Below are 19,198 nucleotides of genomic sequence, written 5' to 3'. Positions count from 1 at the left end.
AAGATTTGACCTCATCATCACACTACCTTTACTCATGGTACTATTGATTAATGTTAGTGAAAGGAGAAAACATGAATTATTTTTACCATGGCCCCACATATTCATCAACATGGTGCCGTGAGTAAAAATAGTCTGATGTTGGGATAAATTCTAATACAGTACATTTTCCTTTATCACAGTGGCCCCCAAACACCCCCCTGACAACATCAGAGAGCAATTGATTTTGTTTTTGTTTTCACATATGTGTATTTGTATTTGATAATGAAGTTGGGCTTTTGCAATAAAATGTTCCTCAGTTATGAACTAGTTTCAATTTTTACCATTAGTTAGTAACTATTTGAGTGAAACGCACTCACTGTTGCGTTTCAGTCTATAATTGATGCTTTTGGTTTTAATCAACTGGTTGATTTGCCAACCCATAAAGATGGAAACACGCTCGACTTGGTTCTGACTCGAGGAGTTTCAACCTCAAACATGGCGGTGCTATCGTGTACTACAGTTATCTCGGATCATTATTTAGTTACATTTGAGGTGCTAGCTAAATGTAGTACCAAAAAAACTGAAGGATTCACCGGACGCAATATAAGCACGGGCACAGTTTCTGAGCTCTCCGATATTCTTCCAGGAGCAGTTGCGTCCTTTCCTTCCTACATAGGCTCCATCGAACCACTCCTAAATGAATTTAACGCTACCCTGGCCAATGCCCTGGATTCAGTTGCGCCCATCCGGCATAAATCACGACCTAAAAGACGCACACCTTGGTTTAATGATGAAACTAGATCCCTTAAACGAGAATGCAGGAAATCTGAAAGAAAATGGCGCGCTACCAAGCTTGAAGTTTTCCATCAAATCTGGTGTGATAGTTTGTTGAAGTATAAAGCGGCCCTGGCCTCTGCAAAATCAGCCTACCTTTCGAAAGTGATTGCGTCACAAAAGAACAATCCCAAGGTCCTTTTCGACACTGTAGCATCGCTAACAAGACAACAGACTATCCCAGATAGCTCCACCCATTCTGCCCACGACATAATGGTCTTCTTTACTAAGAAGATCCAAAGCATACAGGAAGAAATTGCTAAAGACAGTATTAATTCAACACATACTAAAGCACTCAAATCTCTAGATGCACGACATGGTGGCTGTCTAGGTATTTTGTCCCGTTTTAGTGAACTGTCACTCGAAAATCTTAAACAGATGGTGAATACGGCCAAACCGACGACTTGCCAGTTCGACCCACTTCCAGGTTCACTTATCAAAGGTCTCTTTGGCATTCTTGCACCTTCAGTTCTAAATATTTTAAACATATCACTCGCCTCAGGTGTAGTTCCAGCTGCTTTTAAGTCCGCTGTCATTAAACCCACACTGAAACGACCCAACCTAGATCCAGAAAACTTATGTAATTATAGACCTGTGTCAAACCTACCGTTTCTTTCTAAAATACTTGAAAAAGTAGTGGCACAGCAGCTGAATGATTTCATGTCCGAGAACAATCTCTTTGAATCAATGCAATCAGGATTCAGGGCTAACCACTCTACTGAGATAGCTCTGATTAAGGTAACCAATGATCTCCTACGGGCAATGGACTCGGGCACATCATCACTTTTGCTGCTGCTGGACCTTAGTGCTGCATTTGACACAGTGGACCATATTATCTTGCTAGAACGGTTGGAAAAATGGATTGGTCTCTCAGGAAGCGTCCTATTATGGTTCAGATCCTACCTCTCAGATAGGACACACTGCGTTAAATATGGCGAATTGACATCTGAGCCATTTAGTGTTACTTGTGGTGTTCCGCAGGGTTCAGTGCTTGGCCCCCTTCTCTTCAGCATTTATATGCTTCCACTAGGTGATATTATTCGTAAGTATAATATCAGTTTCCATTGCTACGCAGATGACACTCAACTCTATCTCCCGATGGAGGAATCTGCCACACTAAACTGTGGAACTTTGGAGGCCTGCCTCACTGAGATAAAAGAGTGGATGTCACTCAATTTCCTGCGTCTTAACCCTGAAAAGACTGAAATGTTAGTTATCGGTCCTTCTAAGTCCCGTGACTTATTCTCGAAAACCGCAGTGAACTTGGACAATTGCCACATCACACAGAGTGACTCACTTAAAAATTTAGGTGTCATTTTCGACCCTGATCTGTCCTTTCAAACACATGTGAAGAAAATTACTAGAACCGCTTTCTTCCATCTCCGTAACATTGCTAAAATTCGTCCTATACTTTCTCAGTCGGATGCGGAAATCATAATTCATGCGTTTGTTACCTCCCGTCTCGACTACTGTAATGCACTACTTTCCGGTCTTCCGATGACCAGACTCAAGAGTCTTCAGCTGGTACAAAATGCTGCAGCGAGGCTTTTAACAAGGACAAAAAAGTACGATCACATCACCCCAATTTTGGCTAACCTGCATTGGCTCCCTGTTAGCCTAAGATGCGATTTTAAGGTTCTCCTACTACTATACAAAATCATACATGGACTTTCCCCCTCATATCTTTCAGATCTGATCTCCCCCTATGTCCCGGCCCGAAGCCTTCGTTCCAAGAGCACCGGTCTCCTGGTGATCCCAAGAGCCAAGAAGTGTTCCGCTGGTTCGAGAGCGTTCTCCATCCGGGCACCGGTGTTGTGGAATGCTCTTCCCCCTGAGATCCGATCTGCAACCTCGGTGGAAATGTTTAAATCTAGGCTTAAAACTCACTTCTACTCTATAGCATACGAGTAACCTAATCTTATATGTAATAACTTGTGAAGCCCTTAGAGACTAATTGTGATTAAGGGCTATACAAATAAAAATGACTTGACTTGACTATTTCATTCATGAATAGTCACAGTTCTACAGTTAGGTTTGATTTTTTTCCCCTCTCATTTACCCTTAGCTTTTTTGGTCACTTGCTTCCTGGCTAAATTCAACCCCTCACCTAGTGTTACTTGTCCTGATTACTCTTTAATCACACCTCTCCTGCTTTACAATGTAAACGCTCAATTTTCTGGGCTCTGCGTTATTTCGGTTCATATATTGTATTGTCTTTGGCCTTCTTGGAGCAGTCTTGTTTATTGCAGTGTACCGAACCCCTGCCTGCCCTTCTGGATCTCGATTAACGCCTGTCGACGCCCTCGCCCGCCTCTTGTACCGTGACTTCTCCATCTTGTGTTGGGGATACAATGGCTTTGATACCTGACTCCATGTGTACCGTGATAAGGGCAACTGCACTTATCTGTTTCCTGCATTGTACTTCTGCAAATATGGTCAGTGATATTTTTCGACTTATTAATTTATTGCCCAAATTTGGTAATATACTAACAAAACCTCATGGTTGACATGACGCATACCCAAACTTTAAGTTCTTATGTGGGTAAAAAAAAAGAAGGTTATATACGGTCTAAACAAAAAATAAGGTTCCTTTCTTTCCTAAACTGTGGTAACTCTCATTTATTTCTGTGCGGTCTGGTACCAGTCCGTGGCCCAGTGGTTGATGATCACTGATATACATCCTGACTTTTGTCACCTTACTTTTTTTACGGGCACCTTCCTCCATGTCGGGGTTGCGGGTCACCATGACCACCTTGACCATCAGGCTGTTGCCACCCTGCCGGATCATGTTGACCACCTGGCGGTGACCCACCTTCACCACGTTCTGACCATTGACCTGGAAGAGATCAAAACACGTTTCCAGGCTTTGTCTTGTCGAGTTTTTTGAGATCCACGAGGATATATTTTTCATTTTCTGACTTTTTCCAACACTTGCTGTTGTCTTTGAACACCACTTTCTTTAATGAACACAGATATTTGGCAGGTAGTTACAGTTTACTAAGCTGCTCTTTAAAAACAGAGTCTTGAAATTGTTGTATTTATTGAAAAATTTGATTTCTAGTGAAACCTTTATATAACAATATACAATATTGTCTCGGATAGTTGGTTTAGATTTAGGCTAACAAGTAAACCAAATGAGCTATTACATAGCGATAACAGATAGCATTTTGCGGTATTTTAATCCCTAAAGTAATAAATATTTGAGCATAACAAAAACAACAACAAAATAGTAATGGGAATATTTTTAATCTTCAACAAAGAATGACAGATATTGATTGATTGATTGGCATTTTTATTTTTTTGCCCTCTGATCATCCTTATAAAAAGTTACAAAGAATTCTAAATCAGCAACTTTAAAACACGATCGAGAAAAACAAAAGTAAAAAGGGCTAACGTGACGGTCAAAACCTGGGGCCTCTAAACGTTTTGAAGATGTGAGTTTCTTTTTGTGATTAATTAGCGCAAAGGGCTAGCAGTTTAATATCCATTTTTAAAACAACAACCCATCATGTCATTTCTATGTTGTTACTATGTTATCACCAGGCTAATTAGTGGAAGTAGAGTTAAATAGACAAAGTCAAATTATTGTTATAGAAAATCACAATGGTCCAATACTCGTGAGCAGTGTTGGAGGCATTACCAAAAATAGCAATCAGTTACAGGTACTAGCTATCCATCCATCCATTTTCCATATCGCTTATCCACAATAGGGTTGCGGGGGTGCTGGAGCCCATCCCAGCTGTCTTGGAGACACCCTGAACTGGTTGCCAGACAGTCGCAGGGCCATTTAACAGTTACATTTTAGAAAAAAAATAAATACGTTACCCCAGGGATTACTGACACCCAACAGAATTACTCTGAAAGTAACTATCTGGTTACAAATAACACTTTTAAGCAGAATTCCCAAAACTGCTTTAAAATAACCACATAATAAAATATATAAAATAATAGAAGAAAAAATGTAAACCAATCTTTGAAGCAGTGAACATATTTCTTGGCTTGTGCATTCTTGAGCGCTTGCAAACAAACTCTTAGCGGAGACCCTCGATATACATTTAGGCTTCAAAAATATTTGTATATAAAATCCCTTATTGATCTCAGTATATTATTTTACAGTTATAAATACAGCTTGGATACAAGATCATCCAGTAAGGAAGGTATCTCATGGGGGAAAAAAATCTTTGTCTTCTTATTCTGTGCTTGAGAGGGCGCTATTGTAACTGTAATCAGGTGTACTTTAAAGGTATCTGATGAAGGAGTTCTGACCAATACAGAACTATTGAGATATCTAGACGCAGGGTGGAGCTAGGCTGATTCGCAAAATGTTACCGGAAGTGACCAGGAGAAGGCTGTAGAAGGATGCCTCTGAAGCAATGACCCTGGGAACGGTCTGCAAGTTATTTAAATGATACATCTTTATTCTACTTCCATTAAACGCTGGTTACAACAGAAATACGGGCCAAAAGAAATAACAACAACCTGCTTAGAGTAGTGTAACATAGCCTAGCGGTCAAAACCTTCCGGGTCAGAAACCTGTCATTGACAACACAAACGTTCATACCTTTCTAAACTTATTAATTAATGTGTGCCACCACATGGAATAAACAAAAATAACAGTCGATGGCACTAATACCTTTTGGCTCCTACAGTACACATGAACTTGCTGGCAGACTTGGTTAGTAAACAGTGTAAGTAAAGGAGTATCTGTGAAACATCAGAGAGCTACTGACGATCTGCTTCAATAAGTAACGACAGTTGAGATACAAAATCAATTGAATTCCTTCGTAACGTGTTACCTCCAACACTGTTGGTGAGTTATATTCCAAACCAGTTCGCAGGCTATTAGCTATCTTAAGGGGGCTACCTGGTACCCGCAAGCACCACGTTTGAGACCCTTCTTATAAACACTTATGTTAAGTATATTTTAGTATTACTAAAATTGAGTAACTTAAAGTTACTTTTGTATTCCCAAAATCCAATTTCTGTGTGTAACGGGTGTAATAATAACTTTTGTTTTATTGAAATTCCTGCTGAAATATGTGTAAAGTTTTGGGTAAATGTCCTGCAATTATGAGTCACAACAGTGTCTAAGAAATACATAAATAACAAAGTCCGATTGGTACATACTGCTAAAGGAGCAGCAGATATCCATTTAAAGGATTTGAAAAAATTGTGAAATTATGACCTTATTTCGGTTTTGTCAGTAGAGTGGAACCGTATCAGAAATGGCAAAGGTTAATCCATCAAATCAAAGGGATTTCTTTCCTACTGCAAATATACATTTTTAGCACGATAATTCATTTGAGGTCTGGGTACCTCGATGAGGAAGTCGCCCATCCTGAGACCGGCCCGCCAGGCCACACCGCCCTCGTCCACCGACTCCAAGTACTGCAGAGCGGGGAAGGCAGGAGTTGGTGTGAATTCCTCGATGGGGGTCTGAGCTGGAAAATGGCAAAAAAACACCTAAACATATTGCTTTTGGTCTACCTTCTGCCAGACTTTGTTTTCCCTCACCTTTGGCACCTCGCAGCACAAAGCCAAAGCCTTCGCTCTCTTTCTTCTGCAGGAGCACAGACTTCTCCTTGATGATATAATCACTATTAACAAAAAGCAGATTAGCTGTAGAATAAGGCCGCAACGATTTGTCAATGTTGTCAACAAATATCTATAACAGAAAAATTCGACCAATAAGTCCATAACAATATAATCCTGGCTGAGAAATAGCGTCACTGTCTTGAGCAGTAATATACAGAAATGACAATGTCAACATCGAGTACAGGTGCCAAAACTTCTAAAAAGAGTACTTGCAAAGTTTGTGTATCATGGCAGTAGCTCAGTGACGGATGAACATGTAGAAATCACATTGGACAGTTGAACAAAATGAAGTCTGACTCGCCTCAGTAATATTGAAGATTAAAGCGAATTCAGTTTTGATGGCATGCATTGTCCATTTTATAGTCATATCTTTAGATATAAAAATAGAGCTTGAGCGTTAGGCCAGATTGTGCTTGATACACATATTGGAAATTAAATATATGCAATCCGAAGAACAAATGTCGGTTGTTAAAGCGATTAAAAAGACAAACATCATTTGTTAAAACCGTTTGATTTCCAAACCGTTGAGAATTGTATCTTACTTTTGTTACAGACTTAGCAGTTGAGCACTGAAAGTACTTCACAAAATGCAAATAATATTTGTTTCATTTACTGTCCTACAGCTGCTAATGAGCTTGTTCCTGGCTCGAAGGAATTAGAATTAATCATTTTTTTGTATTACTTTTTATTTATTGTTTTGGATACAATAATCATAATATACAATGGTATCAAAGGAGTGGCTTTTGAATAGATTCAAAGTTATTTGACTGGGAGGCAGCAATATGTGAGAAATGACAATCTGAATACTGACATCTGTTGCGGAGTAGCACAGGATTCGGTCCTGGGTCCAAAGCTTTTCAATCTATATATTAACAATATTTTTAATGTTTCAAAAATATTCAATATTAATCATATTTGCAGATGTCACTAAAATGTTCTATTCCGAAGATAAATTATGAATCTAGTAACAAATATTAATAGTGAATTAGTTGAACTAAAAAAAATGGATGAATATAAATAAATTATCTTTAAATTTGAACAAAACTAAAGTGATATTCTTCGGTAATCACAAGAAAAATCTAGACTTCGCTGTGAAAATGGATGGTGTTGCCATGTATCAGAAATAAAATTCTTAGGAGTTACAATAGACAGTAAATTAAACTGGAAAACACACATCAGACACATACAAGCTAATGTATCTCAAAGTATTTCGATTATTAATAAAGCCAAATTATTTTTAAATTATAATGCGCTGTACTTATTATATTGTTCTCTAATTATGTCATATTTAACATATTGTGCAAAAGTCTGGGGCAATAATTACAAAAGTTCACTTCATCCCCTTTTTATACTCCTTACGTTTGTAAGATAAGAATTATACACAAGGCAGGAGGATACTGTGATCACTATTATTCAATTTCTGCAGTCCAAATTATGAAAGCTGTTTGAACAAGTGGAGATTTCAACTTCACAGCTGCTATTTAAAGTTAAAGAGGTACTGTCAGAGAACATCAAGAATTGTTCATGAGAAAAGAAGGAGGCTATAAATTGAGGGATGTAGTAATTTCAAGATTCAACCAGTGAGAACTATCAGGAAATGTATGTGTGTGTCTGTATGTGGGGTCAAACTTTGGAATAAAACACTAGATTATCTCAAACAATGTCCAAATTTTTACTTGTTTGAATGTGAATAAAAAAAAAACTTTATTGTCAAAGTACAGACAGGATTAAAATGTGGTCTGAATAAGATTTAGTGAACAGAACCATTATATAGCAAATGGATGGTTTAATACAATAACTAACCTCATTATTATATCATAACTGTCATTAACGCCATTGTGGTTATTGTTATTATTTGTGTATGAATTATATCAGCGATTAGTAGCATTATATAGTTAATAGATGGGTACTATTATGATGATTTTTCTAACTGTCCTGTGGCTATTGGTGTTATTATTATTATTATCCATTATTTGTTATGTGTTAGTGACAGACGCCTTTACAGTAAATAGATGGGTCAGACAAACAATTAAGGTTTTTAGTATTATTATAAACATTATCATGGCTATTATACTGTTGTTTGGTTGTTATTATATTTATCATTATCATTACCAACTATATGTCTATTATTACTGTTGTTTTTGAACCCTGTTATTATTATTCTATTGCTGTCATATTATGCAAATTCATTCCAATTTAGATCTATAGATCTAAAAATAAAGAAATAAAAAGTTGATAGTGATGATAATGATAAAGTGACTGCATCCACTAATCATATAAGACTGAATACAGGGTGGTCGGACCAAATAAGCATAACTCCTACCCACTCCCCTCTTGTGCTATTTTTTTTTAACCTTCTTTTATGTGATTATCGTTGTTGCCATTATTAATTTTTTGGTCTACTTTTTGTTTGGAGTGGGATATACAGTTTTTACTCATCCTATTATTTTCCAAGTGTCTTGTACGAGGAACCTATACGACAATGTATAAACGTGAGGTATTTGTTGTATGTAAATACATAGAAGAGCTAATTGAGTTACGAGTATTAAGGAAGTCGTTGGGGTAGGAGTATATAAGCTTATGCTTCATCTGACTCCTTTTCGGACATGCTACATTAATGTATTTTTTCCTCTTGACTTTTGTTTGAAATACAAATTTAATTCATACTTTCATTCATTCAATGTTGCAACAGAAATGCTCTCTGGCCACTAGAGGACAGTGATGAATTTGTATAGCATGGCGAGTCGGTTCAGGTGTAAAACTGCATTCACTCAACTGTTGAAATATACATACAATGCCGAAGAAAATACCTTTTCCCCATCATTTGTGAATCCATGATTAAAATATGCAGGGTAACGTACTAATTTGGGTTGAATGATATAGCCTAATATTGATAAAACAAAGTTCAATTTTTAAATTGCGTTCTTTTACTGCCTCAGAACATAAAGTCTGCCAAATTCAGGTTAACATTCTTGGTATAAACCCATAAAGCATTTATTGTTTGGAAATATTTTGGTACAATATGTAATATAATAATTATTTGTGTTTGCGTTACCTAGTATTACTTTGTTTATTTCTGTTTTTCCACAAAACGTAGGTCTAATGTTGAACATTAACACTAAGAAACATATAATCTGTTATTATTCTATGGCACTGCCACAAATGAATAGGAATTGAATAAGTAAACTTTGCTACAGTATAGAAGAGAAAGATATGCGTTATGACTGAAGTAGATTGTGTTAAAAACATTGTCAGGGACTCAAAAGTAAAGACACAGCCGGGTAACTAAAAGTATAGGGCCACAATTGTCCTTCAACCGACAGTATTGATCAGATCCTAGACAATACCCAATGGCAGTAGGCTATTGGCAAAACTTTACACTGCATCTTTTCCAATACTCAAAAATTGTGCATGGGAGTGGTAGTTGTGCTATCATCTACTTAGACACACATGTTTGTTTTTTCTACGCACAAACCAGATCCTTGACAGTGAGTCAAATCTTTGCATTGATGTTGAACATGTTTGAAGGCTTTGTGTTGTTTTAACAGCCCTGATAGGTTTAACAAAGTCAATTCTCCACGGGTTTTATTTCAGTCATTTTCTTCCCCCCCTGAAAAAAGAATCATATCAAAGGTGGAGCTATTAATACACACAAGGAATATTTTTTGATATGTTGTCTTTATACAAAGGGAAATGGTTAAGGGTCCTGAAAGATAATACAGCCTACTACTAGAATTGAATGGGCAAGTGTGAAGCACATAGTAAAGCGCTTCGGGAGGTCTTCAGTGGCTTGAAAGGTAAATGTAGACCATTTACCATTTACATTGTATAATCGTATAACATTTTTTATTGCTGCAAAACTTGTGAAGTATAATTACAGCAATACAAGAGTTTGATAAATATATATATATATATATATATATATATATATATATATATATATGTGTGTGTGTGTGTAGCGGGTGTATTAATAACTTTTGTTTTATTAAAATTCCTGCTGAAATATGTGTATAGTTTTTGGTAAGTGTCCTGCAATGATAAGTCCAACAGTGCCACCTGCTGGTATGGGGAAGGGTTTGTTTTGGCTTTGACATGTGACCGGAAGGTGGGTTTTTGTTGGCAGTCTACAGAGCGAGCTGCCAACGGTAAGACGCATCTTTAGGTGCTCCACAAAAAAAGTTAATTTTAAACATTATAACCACAGCCGACAAATCTCTCAACATGCACAGTTATGTGATTGATGTTGTCAAGCTGTTTGGATTTATTTTCGTTTTGTTTCCGTTGTGCTAAAATGTTAATTCCCCTTATGGAGATCAAAGAGATCAAAGCCAGCAGAGAAGCTAATCACGTGTTGTGACTCATTTCATTTGCAGGTAAATTGTACCCGTTTTATACTCATTATTGTTCTTATTTCTATTTTCTCATATATATAAAAAGGATGATGTTGGTTAAAATTCAGACTAAAGAAAAATATGTTGAATTCATTGTAAATGTTAAAAAACCACAATACGATCCCTTGTTAAAAGTCTCATCTCATTAGCTGCACCGCTTATCCTCAGTAGGGTCGCGGGGGTGCTGGAGCCCATCCCAGCAATCATCGGGCAGTGGGCAGGGGACACCCTGAACTGGTATCTTGTTAAAATGGATGTAAAAATGTATTGTGATATTCTAAAATGTATTTTATGTTAATTGAAAAGAAAGCTCTTTGATATGCTTTGGGCAGTCTACAGAGCGAACTGCCAACGAGATCAAAGAGATCAAAGCCAGCAGAGAAGCTAATCACGTGTTGTGACTCATTTCATTTGCAGAAACTGTAATAAAAACCTCATCATCCAGTCCAGCGTGAATGTGGATCTTTGGTGGGACAGGTACACTGGGGTTACATATATATATATATATATATATATATATATATATATATATATATATATATATCCCAGAGCCATGTCCCCCTAGTGGGAGGTGGCTAGAATCTTTTTCTGACTCTCGGAAATCAATACAGAGGAGGGGATTACCAGCCCCCTTTGCCCAACCCAACTGATGTGTTGGGAGTCATTAGGTGACCAAACCACCCAATTCCAACCCCTAATGCCGAGCGCCAAGCAGGGGGGCAATGAGTACCAATGTTGTAAGTCTTAGGTTTTACCCGGCTTTGACCAGCGACCTCCCAGTCTCAAGGCCACCGAGCTTTATTTATTTAAACATTTGTTTTTAATTCAAGTGATTTATAAAGCTATTATTCAATTATTTTAATATTGATTTTATTTTATATTTAACATATGAGAACATTCCTTTTATAATTCTTGTTTTTGTTGTTGTTGAAATGTCTTTATTGTCATAGATTACTACATGGTGTACAATGAGAGATTACACGTGACACTCAAGGATAAACATGAAATTAAAAAAAAAAACAAAAAAAAAACAAAAAAACAGATATTTAGGATAGGCAATAATTATAAGGTAGTGCCTGTAGACAAGCCTAAGTCGGACGTCTATCAGATAATAGTACAATGAAAAATACTGCATTACCATTTGCAGCAACAATGGACAAAATAAGAATAAAGAAATCAATATACATTTTCCCTACATGGGCAAGATATTTTACTGTTCAGACATATCTTCTTATATTTATGAAAAACTTTGCATGCATGTGAAGTATGAATGTACTGTAGATGTTCGTTTGTTCGTGTTTGTGTTGTTTTCTACAGTTTTATGTTCACCTGTGCCTTAGCCGCTTGTGTCCTATCCATTAATTGTCTCGATCACAAATCTTCCAAAAAAATAAGACAACAATCAAAGTTGCCATTGTCAAAAAGAAGCAACAATGTAATTTTAATTGTTTCCGGTCAGCCTCTGTTAGCTGCACACAGTCTGCTGTTTGACCAGCTAACCCGCTAACCTGCTGTGTCCAATGGTCTGGGATCGCGTTTGGCACTGTAGGGAGGTAAGATTTTAGGGCCTGAGCCCGGCCCAAAATTTGGGGATGGCGTGGCTTTCTTTAAGATGCATTATTTTGGCGTGTTTAAGAATTTGGGAATACCTTTAAACTCTCTCAATGGTGGGCAGAGAGAGGACAGCAGATATTCAAATGTGGATTCCTGTCAATGAGGCAGATGTGCTAATAATTTAATCATTGCAATGTTCATCCTTCAGTATTACATGTTGCTCGCTAACTTTAACACTTAAAACTTCACATGCTGAAATTTAAATAAGATGAGTGAAATTTCCCCAACCATTCTGTGCAACTTGGCCTGTTTCAGCTTCCTCACTCACTCTCAAACACACAACCAAGGAATTGTTGCAGCGGTGCAATGCCGCAAGCTCGGCCCAGACAAACAACAAGCAGTGAAGGAAGTGACATAAAATAAACTAATAAAATGTTGTGGCTTATGGGGTACGAGGCCGTTTCTGGGGATGATTCTCCTAAAAAGACTGCAAAATGTCGGGGGCCTGACAGGACACAACTAGAGTTTAAAGGCTCTTATTATAGATTAAAATCCAAAGAAAGGAATTTAGCTGGAAATAAAGCCTGAAGTGACATGTAAATGTTCACCACAGTGACATCAGTAATAGTTATAAAGGGTGAGCTTCAAGTTGTTCATAACCAATTATGAAAAAATAGATTATTGTTCTAAAATTACAGTTAAACTGTCAAAGTAATGCTGACAATTTACAAGCTCATGGCAAGTAGACGAGAGAGAGAGAGAGAGAGAGAGAGAGAGAGAGAGAGAGAGAGAGAGAGAGAGAGAGAGAGAGAGAGAGAGAGACAAAACAGTGTGAGAAGTTGAAATTGTGTTGACTGAAGGATTTCACACTGATCAGGCAGACATGTTTTTAGTTTTAGTTTAGAGTTTAGTTGAAGCTGACAAACGTGTGAGCTTATCTGCGATTCCAGCAATGCATGGATAAAAATTTACACCAATTCTAATAACCCAAGTCATCAATTATATAAGACAAAATCAATGAATATAGTACTTTACATCCTAAGATTTACCTGAATGCAGTTAGTGGTGTATTTTGGAACATGGATAAAATAGAAAACAAAACAGAGTTTCTGTGTAATACAATTACTGGTATACGATTAATGAATTAGAGTTGACTAAAACTCTATGTTAACTCTAACAATGTTGTATTTGGCCAAAGCAGGCTAATAAGTTATAGTTTTTCACACAGATGCAGAAAAATGATTTACTGGAATGAGTAAAAAATGGAAACAAGGGCAGTGTCCAAAACATCACTTAATTTCCAAGACGCTTATCCTTAGTAGGGTCACGGGAGTGCTCGAGTCCTCTCCCACTGACATCAGGCAGTGGGCAGGGAACACCCTGGACTGATTGCCAGCCAATCACAGGGCGCACATTGACATACAACAAGCATTCCTCAACAATCACCAATGCATTTTTTGGAAAGAAAGTGAAGTACCCAGATAAAACCCACACAGGGATGTGGAGAGCATGCTAACCCGGTACCTGTGAATTATGAAGCGGTATGCTAACCAGTCATCCGCAGTACTACCTTAAACATTCCTGAATGAGACTTCACTTCACTAATAAACAATGTATTAACAAAGTTATTAATTCCTGGAAAATATATAACTCAAACGTCATCACAAAATGGTGAGTTAGTCTGCTACTTATGGAAAAAAGAATTTTAACGCCATCTAATCAGTGCCTGTTCTCCCTTTAATCACGAAGTGCGAGCATCACGCTGCTAATCACGCCTCTCATGTGGGGTTGTTATGTTAATATGGCCCTACAGAGTACAACTCAATACAGTTACAGTTTCAAGCACAGACTTTAAGAATTTCTCCCTACTGATATTCTTTCTACTAAATATACTCACATCTAAACTGTATTTACCACTACAAAATACTGAAATCAGGGTCAGTTTAAATGGAATAGTTGAGCTTCACAAGTGGCGAATTGTAGACAGCAAATGGGGAGGGAGCGTTGCTTATACGGGAACACCAAACCAACGGAAAATAAATAGGGAAAACATAAGCACGTAAATGTGTTCTGGACTTTGGTCTTTAATTTGTAAAATTTATTTTTGCAACACTCCAAGCCTGGAAAGAAAACAAAAACGTCTTGGCTGTACTCAGTGTCGGTGGCGGAAAATCTTTGAGTAGTTTGAAGCTCAGAGACAAGATGGGTATGGAGTGACTCACCCAAGCTTTAGTTTGCAAGCTCTCAAGACTGCACAAGAAATATGAGGGGTACATCTTTTCTTATGTTTAATTTAATACGCAATTATTTTAAACAGTTTTAGGTGGTGAACTTTACTGTGAGTATATACGGTAATTTGTAAGTAGATAGTTATGATCACAGTAACGGGCTATTTTCGGGGGTGGATAATCCACGGGATGAAATAGTTACTTATTAAAATGAAGTAACTAGTAACCGCAACTTATTATCATTTTTTCAGTCGAGCGCCCAACACGGCTCATATACAAGCGGAAGATGAGACAACTGCTTTTTTTGTGGTACGTTAAGAAAATATGATTTCAATTACACAAAACAGTAAAAAGATAGCTAAAAGTATAACATCTAACAATAGAGACTTTGGGGAAAAAAATGCAAAATTGATACTCCCCCCCAGGATTGAAGTCATGAATTGGACCATTGGGCGAATCAATTTGCAACTACGACAACTTGCGTTTAGATGACGCGCATGCACTGAAAAGCGCACGATCACAGAAGAACACAAAACAAGCTATCTATCCAGAGGTGAGACAGCACTGGCGCGTGCGTGTAATGCTCACATGCATGTTCATTCAGTGAAACGCTGCCACATGTGTCTCTCACACACACATGTCCACACGCACAATCAAAACACATCCAGATACTGCTGCAAAATCTGTCAAGTGTCTCCAATCGATGGTGCATGATGCGAAAGCATACAATTCTTGCCTCTGGCTACCAAGGCAACGGGAGGATGGAGAGGAGGTAGCGGGTCAGGGGGAAAAAAGATTGGTCGGGTACCTGTAAATGAACCAGATGCTCCGATTCATCGGGCCCAGCATCGGCCAGGAGGAGGAGAGGGAGAGGGAGCGGGATAGATCCTCCTCGCCGCATGCCCCCGCCGCCATTTCTTCCCCTCCCTCTCCTTCTCGGCAGCGGCGAGAAGCAAAAGAAAAGGAGGACAGGAGGAAGAAGAGAAGGAGGGAGAGGAGGATAGGAGTGGGAGAGGGTTACACTCCCCCAGCCCCTTCATGCTTAAAAAGACGGCAGGCGAACGGGAGCCGCGTTGGATGCGACAAGGAGGAGAGGAAGGAGGGAGGTGGCGGACAGAAAAGAGGGAGGGAGGCGCTTTGGCGGGAGCTTACTGGCTTCCTGCAAGGAAGGGGGCGGGGCCTTCACCAAAACATACACGTGCACGCACATGCATTCAATCATTTTACAGTCATGAAGTCCCATTCATAACAACAAACGCTCCACAATATATGGTCCGAGCTGCAGACAGCATCTCGGACCATATATTGTAGATAGATAAAGTATCTATCTATCTATCTATCTGAAGTCCTACGACATGATAACTCAAGGAGGCAAACAGTTCAAAGACAGTGAGGTTCTTCTACCGGACCGATCGCCAAGATTGAGGTTGAGGTGCCAAACGTTGATTTACTAGAGATCGGGCGAGGGATTAAAACATTCAGCGTGTTAGGAAGCAGTTTTGGTTGGTGCTGGTTCAATCGCCATATTGACACGAAAACCAGTAACTTAGATACTTACTCTTCATTCGGTACACAGTCATGCAAAAATATCCAAACATGTATTCTGTTGTTTTTTTTTGCATACGGAATGGACCCAAGATATCTGACATCATTCTTTAATTACGATTTTATTGGCATGATTCATTTATGGGTAACAAACAAGTGACTCATCAACTATTAAAATCATGTTACAGGCAGCCTGTAACTTTTTGGAGAATGAATTGTATCAGAGGACGCTGTTTCCCATACCCTAAGAAGATTTGGGCGGGCTGCCAGGGATCAATTGGTCCTGCCAGGGTCTCATAAACTGGTATTAGTAAAAATATAATATTTAAAATGTAATAAATATATTTTTCATTATAGAAATATTAGCATGGTGTGTATTTATGCTACATATAAATGTCAGTCAGCCCCACCCTCGACTAAATCGCGCACTCTGACTCGCTTGTTGCGGTGTTTGTCCTTCCACGCCTGCACCGTGACAGGCTTTTGTTTAAATTTAGGGAGAATCCCCTATTTCTATAATTCAAGTAGGAGGAAATAAAAGTAATTGGGGAAAATCTCTCCTTTACAAAAATACATTACAAAGTTCACACAAATAGTCCGAATTGTATAGTACTCTCCTCTTTATAAGGTATCAAAATGTTGTTTTACATAATGACAGTATTATGCAGGACTGTCCCAGAAAATAACAATATCATGATAAAGTTTAATATTTTCTATAAAGCAAATTTAAAAAACAAATATGTCATACATCCAGAATTCATTATAAATTAACGGAAAAATTGCAAGCCTTTTGTTCGTTTACTATTGCTGATTATCGTAGCATGTACTTTTTCATGATATTCTAATATTTTGAGATGGAATATTTGAGTTCTCGACAAATTTACTGTGTGTCTATGTGTGGAAGCGGGCGTCAAGGACTCTGTCTGAATTAATATCAAAGCTCCATCTGCATGTGTCTCTTTATCCCCCTTGCCTCAGAAATCTTTGAAGGCAAATTGGGAACTGATCTAGCATTCAGGATCAAAAAGAGGAAATTGAGACTTTGCTCTACTAGCAAAATGTTTTTTGGACAGCTTCACAACGATGGATGAAATAAACCATCCTTTAAAACTCCGACATAAAGTAAGAGGATTGCTTGATCTATTTCCTACGTCCATATATGCAGAAGGTGTAATATTTTGTTTGAAATAGTGAGATTACTATTGAAATGGTCTTGTTACCGTCAGGCTTTTTGGACAGTCTCACACAACCCCCAATTAGTCCCAATTAAATTGTTGCCCTCAAAGGAAAGAGAAGGCCAAGTTCCAATGCTGTGAGGGTGATTTGCAAACTGGTTTAATCAGCGGTAGTTCACAAAGAGCAGTGGCCACAAAATAATCGTCCAGAAGTCCGCGGGGCAAGTTGGACACGAGCTGGACTGGCCAGATGGGCGCCGCCCCCACCCCGGCCCACCTCTTCCCATTAACACAGCTGTTCGTCCAAGGGTCTTGATGCTCTGCCGAGTGTAACTCTAACACCCGACAGACCTACATATACTGAATTAACATGGGACGGAAACAAAAACCTCAGTTTCCTTTAACTTTGCATAAGCACTTAGGAATGTGTGATTTTGTCCATATGGGGTGGGAAAATCTTGAGTCGGGGGCTACATTCTGTTGAAAATATTTATAGGGGTCAGGCCAGAAGGAGAAAAAAACTGCTGATTGGTGTCTAATCTTTTTGTATTAGCAGAAAGAGGGTAAATCCAATGCCTAGGCAATGCATGAGGAAAAATGGCCAATCTATTTTTTCTTGTACAAGTTATTTTTCATTCATCCTTATAAAGTCATCATTTCACCCGATTGGTTTTTAAAACACTCAGAATATACAAATAAATGTCTTTATTTTCATACCATTTTTATGCACCGCTTATCCTCACTAGGGTGGCGGGGGTGCTGGAACCAATCCCAGCTACCTTCTAGCAGTGAGCAGGAGACCCTGAACTGGTTGCCAGCCAGGCCACACAGTGACATACACACACTCATTTATACCAAGGGACGATTTTGGATTTTCTATTTGCATACATGTCTTTGAAATGTCGGAGGAAACTCGAGTGCCCAAATCAAAACCACGCAGGCACAAGGAGAACATGCAAACTCCACACAGGGAGGCCGGTAGCTCGATTTGAATCTGGGACCGCTGACGCCCTACCCACTCTCCACTGTTCCACAAAATGTCTTTATTTACAGCAAAAAACCTTAATTAAAAGTAATAGCAAAGTAATGTCTCCCCTTTTCAAGCACTAAATTTGATAATTTAACCTTGAAAGAGTCAATGTAATAGGACATTTAGAGTATTTTATTGCATGAAATATAATATCTTACTTAAAAAATGATTTTAAAAAAGCAAGTGCAGAAAAATGTAGCCAGCAACATGAATGTTGCCCATTGGCGTAATGAAAAATACTGTTCTTATTGGGGCACCTGAAATGATACAGGATAAGAAGTACACCAAAATAACAGCACATTTGAATTGGCAGTATTTTTTTTACATTTATGTTGGCAATATGCACTTGATGTATTTTTTCATTCAAGTGAGTGCAATCAAAACAGCGCGTCTGTGACTTAGATTTTAAGTAAAATAACATCGGGATGGGCGATTCCTCAAATGTTCTCTGGTTGATATAGGTTTCAGCGAATACAGCTTTGGGAGTGGCGCTTAGCTTTGGCAATATCCAGTGGACATCTATAAAACTGCAGGTCATTGATATAAAAGTAGTTCATTTTCCTTTTGTGCTTCTCTCATCTTTGACTCAAGGACCGGATTAAATCAGTGGACAGGCCTGATCCGGCTTTTGGGCCCTAGTTTGACAACCTCTGATATAAGCAGTCGCATGTTCCCAATTTGGTCACTGATATCTTTGCTGGAGATGGAGATAAGGGGGGAGCTGTTATACGCATGAACTGACAGAGTGTTCATCTCCGAGATGAGATGAATGGGGGGCCGGCAGCGGGTCAGACGAGGACATGGGAGAACTCGTTAGCACTCAGGACATTTGCTTGGGGGCTGGAGCTTGGGAAGGACTCCAAGGGG

The 19,198-nt window shown here is 38.5% G+C and overlaps 1 protein-coding gene across 5 annotated transcripts in view; it reads right to left on the bottom strand.

The window, feature by feature from the left end:
- Nucleotides 1–19,198, bottom strand: part of shank1 (SH3 and multiple ankyrin repeat domains 1) — a 112,781-nt gene that overhangs the window by 11,785 nt on the left and 81,798 nt on the right. For all 5 annotated transcript variants that reach the window (XM_088339672.1, XM_088339690.1, XM_088339681.1 and 2 more), the window contains 3 exons: nt 6,328–6,410; nt 6,130–6,254; nt 3,514–3,649 (listed from right to left, as the gene is read on the bottom strand). In XM_088339672.1, the coding sequence (XP_088195798.1) occupies nt 3,514–3,649; nt 6,130–6,254; nt 6,328–6,410 (344 nt within the window). The remainder of the gene's footprint in view (nt 1–3,513; nt 3,650–6,129; nt 6,255–6,327; nt 6,411–19,198) is intronic.

This window comes from Urocampus carinirostris, chromosome 1 (genome assembly GCF_059441175.1).
Source record: "Urocampus carinirostris isolate Australia breed hairy pipefish chromosome 1, RoL_Ucar_1.0, whole genome shotgun sequence".
NCBI classification, from domain to species: domain Eukaryota; kingdom Metazoa; phylum Chordata; class Actinopteri; order Syngnathiformes; family Syngnathidae; genus Urocampus; species Urocampus carinirostris.
The sequence above is the reverse complement of the archived record's forward strand: the minus strand, read 5'-3'. Positions and strand labels throughout refer to the sequence as shown.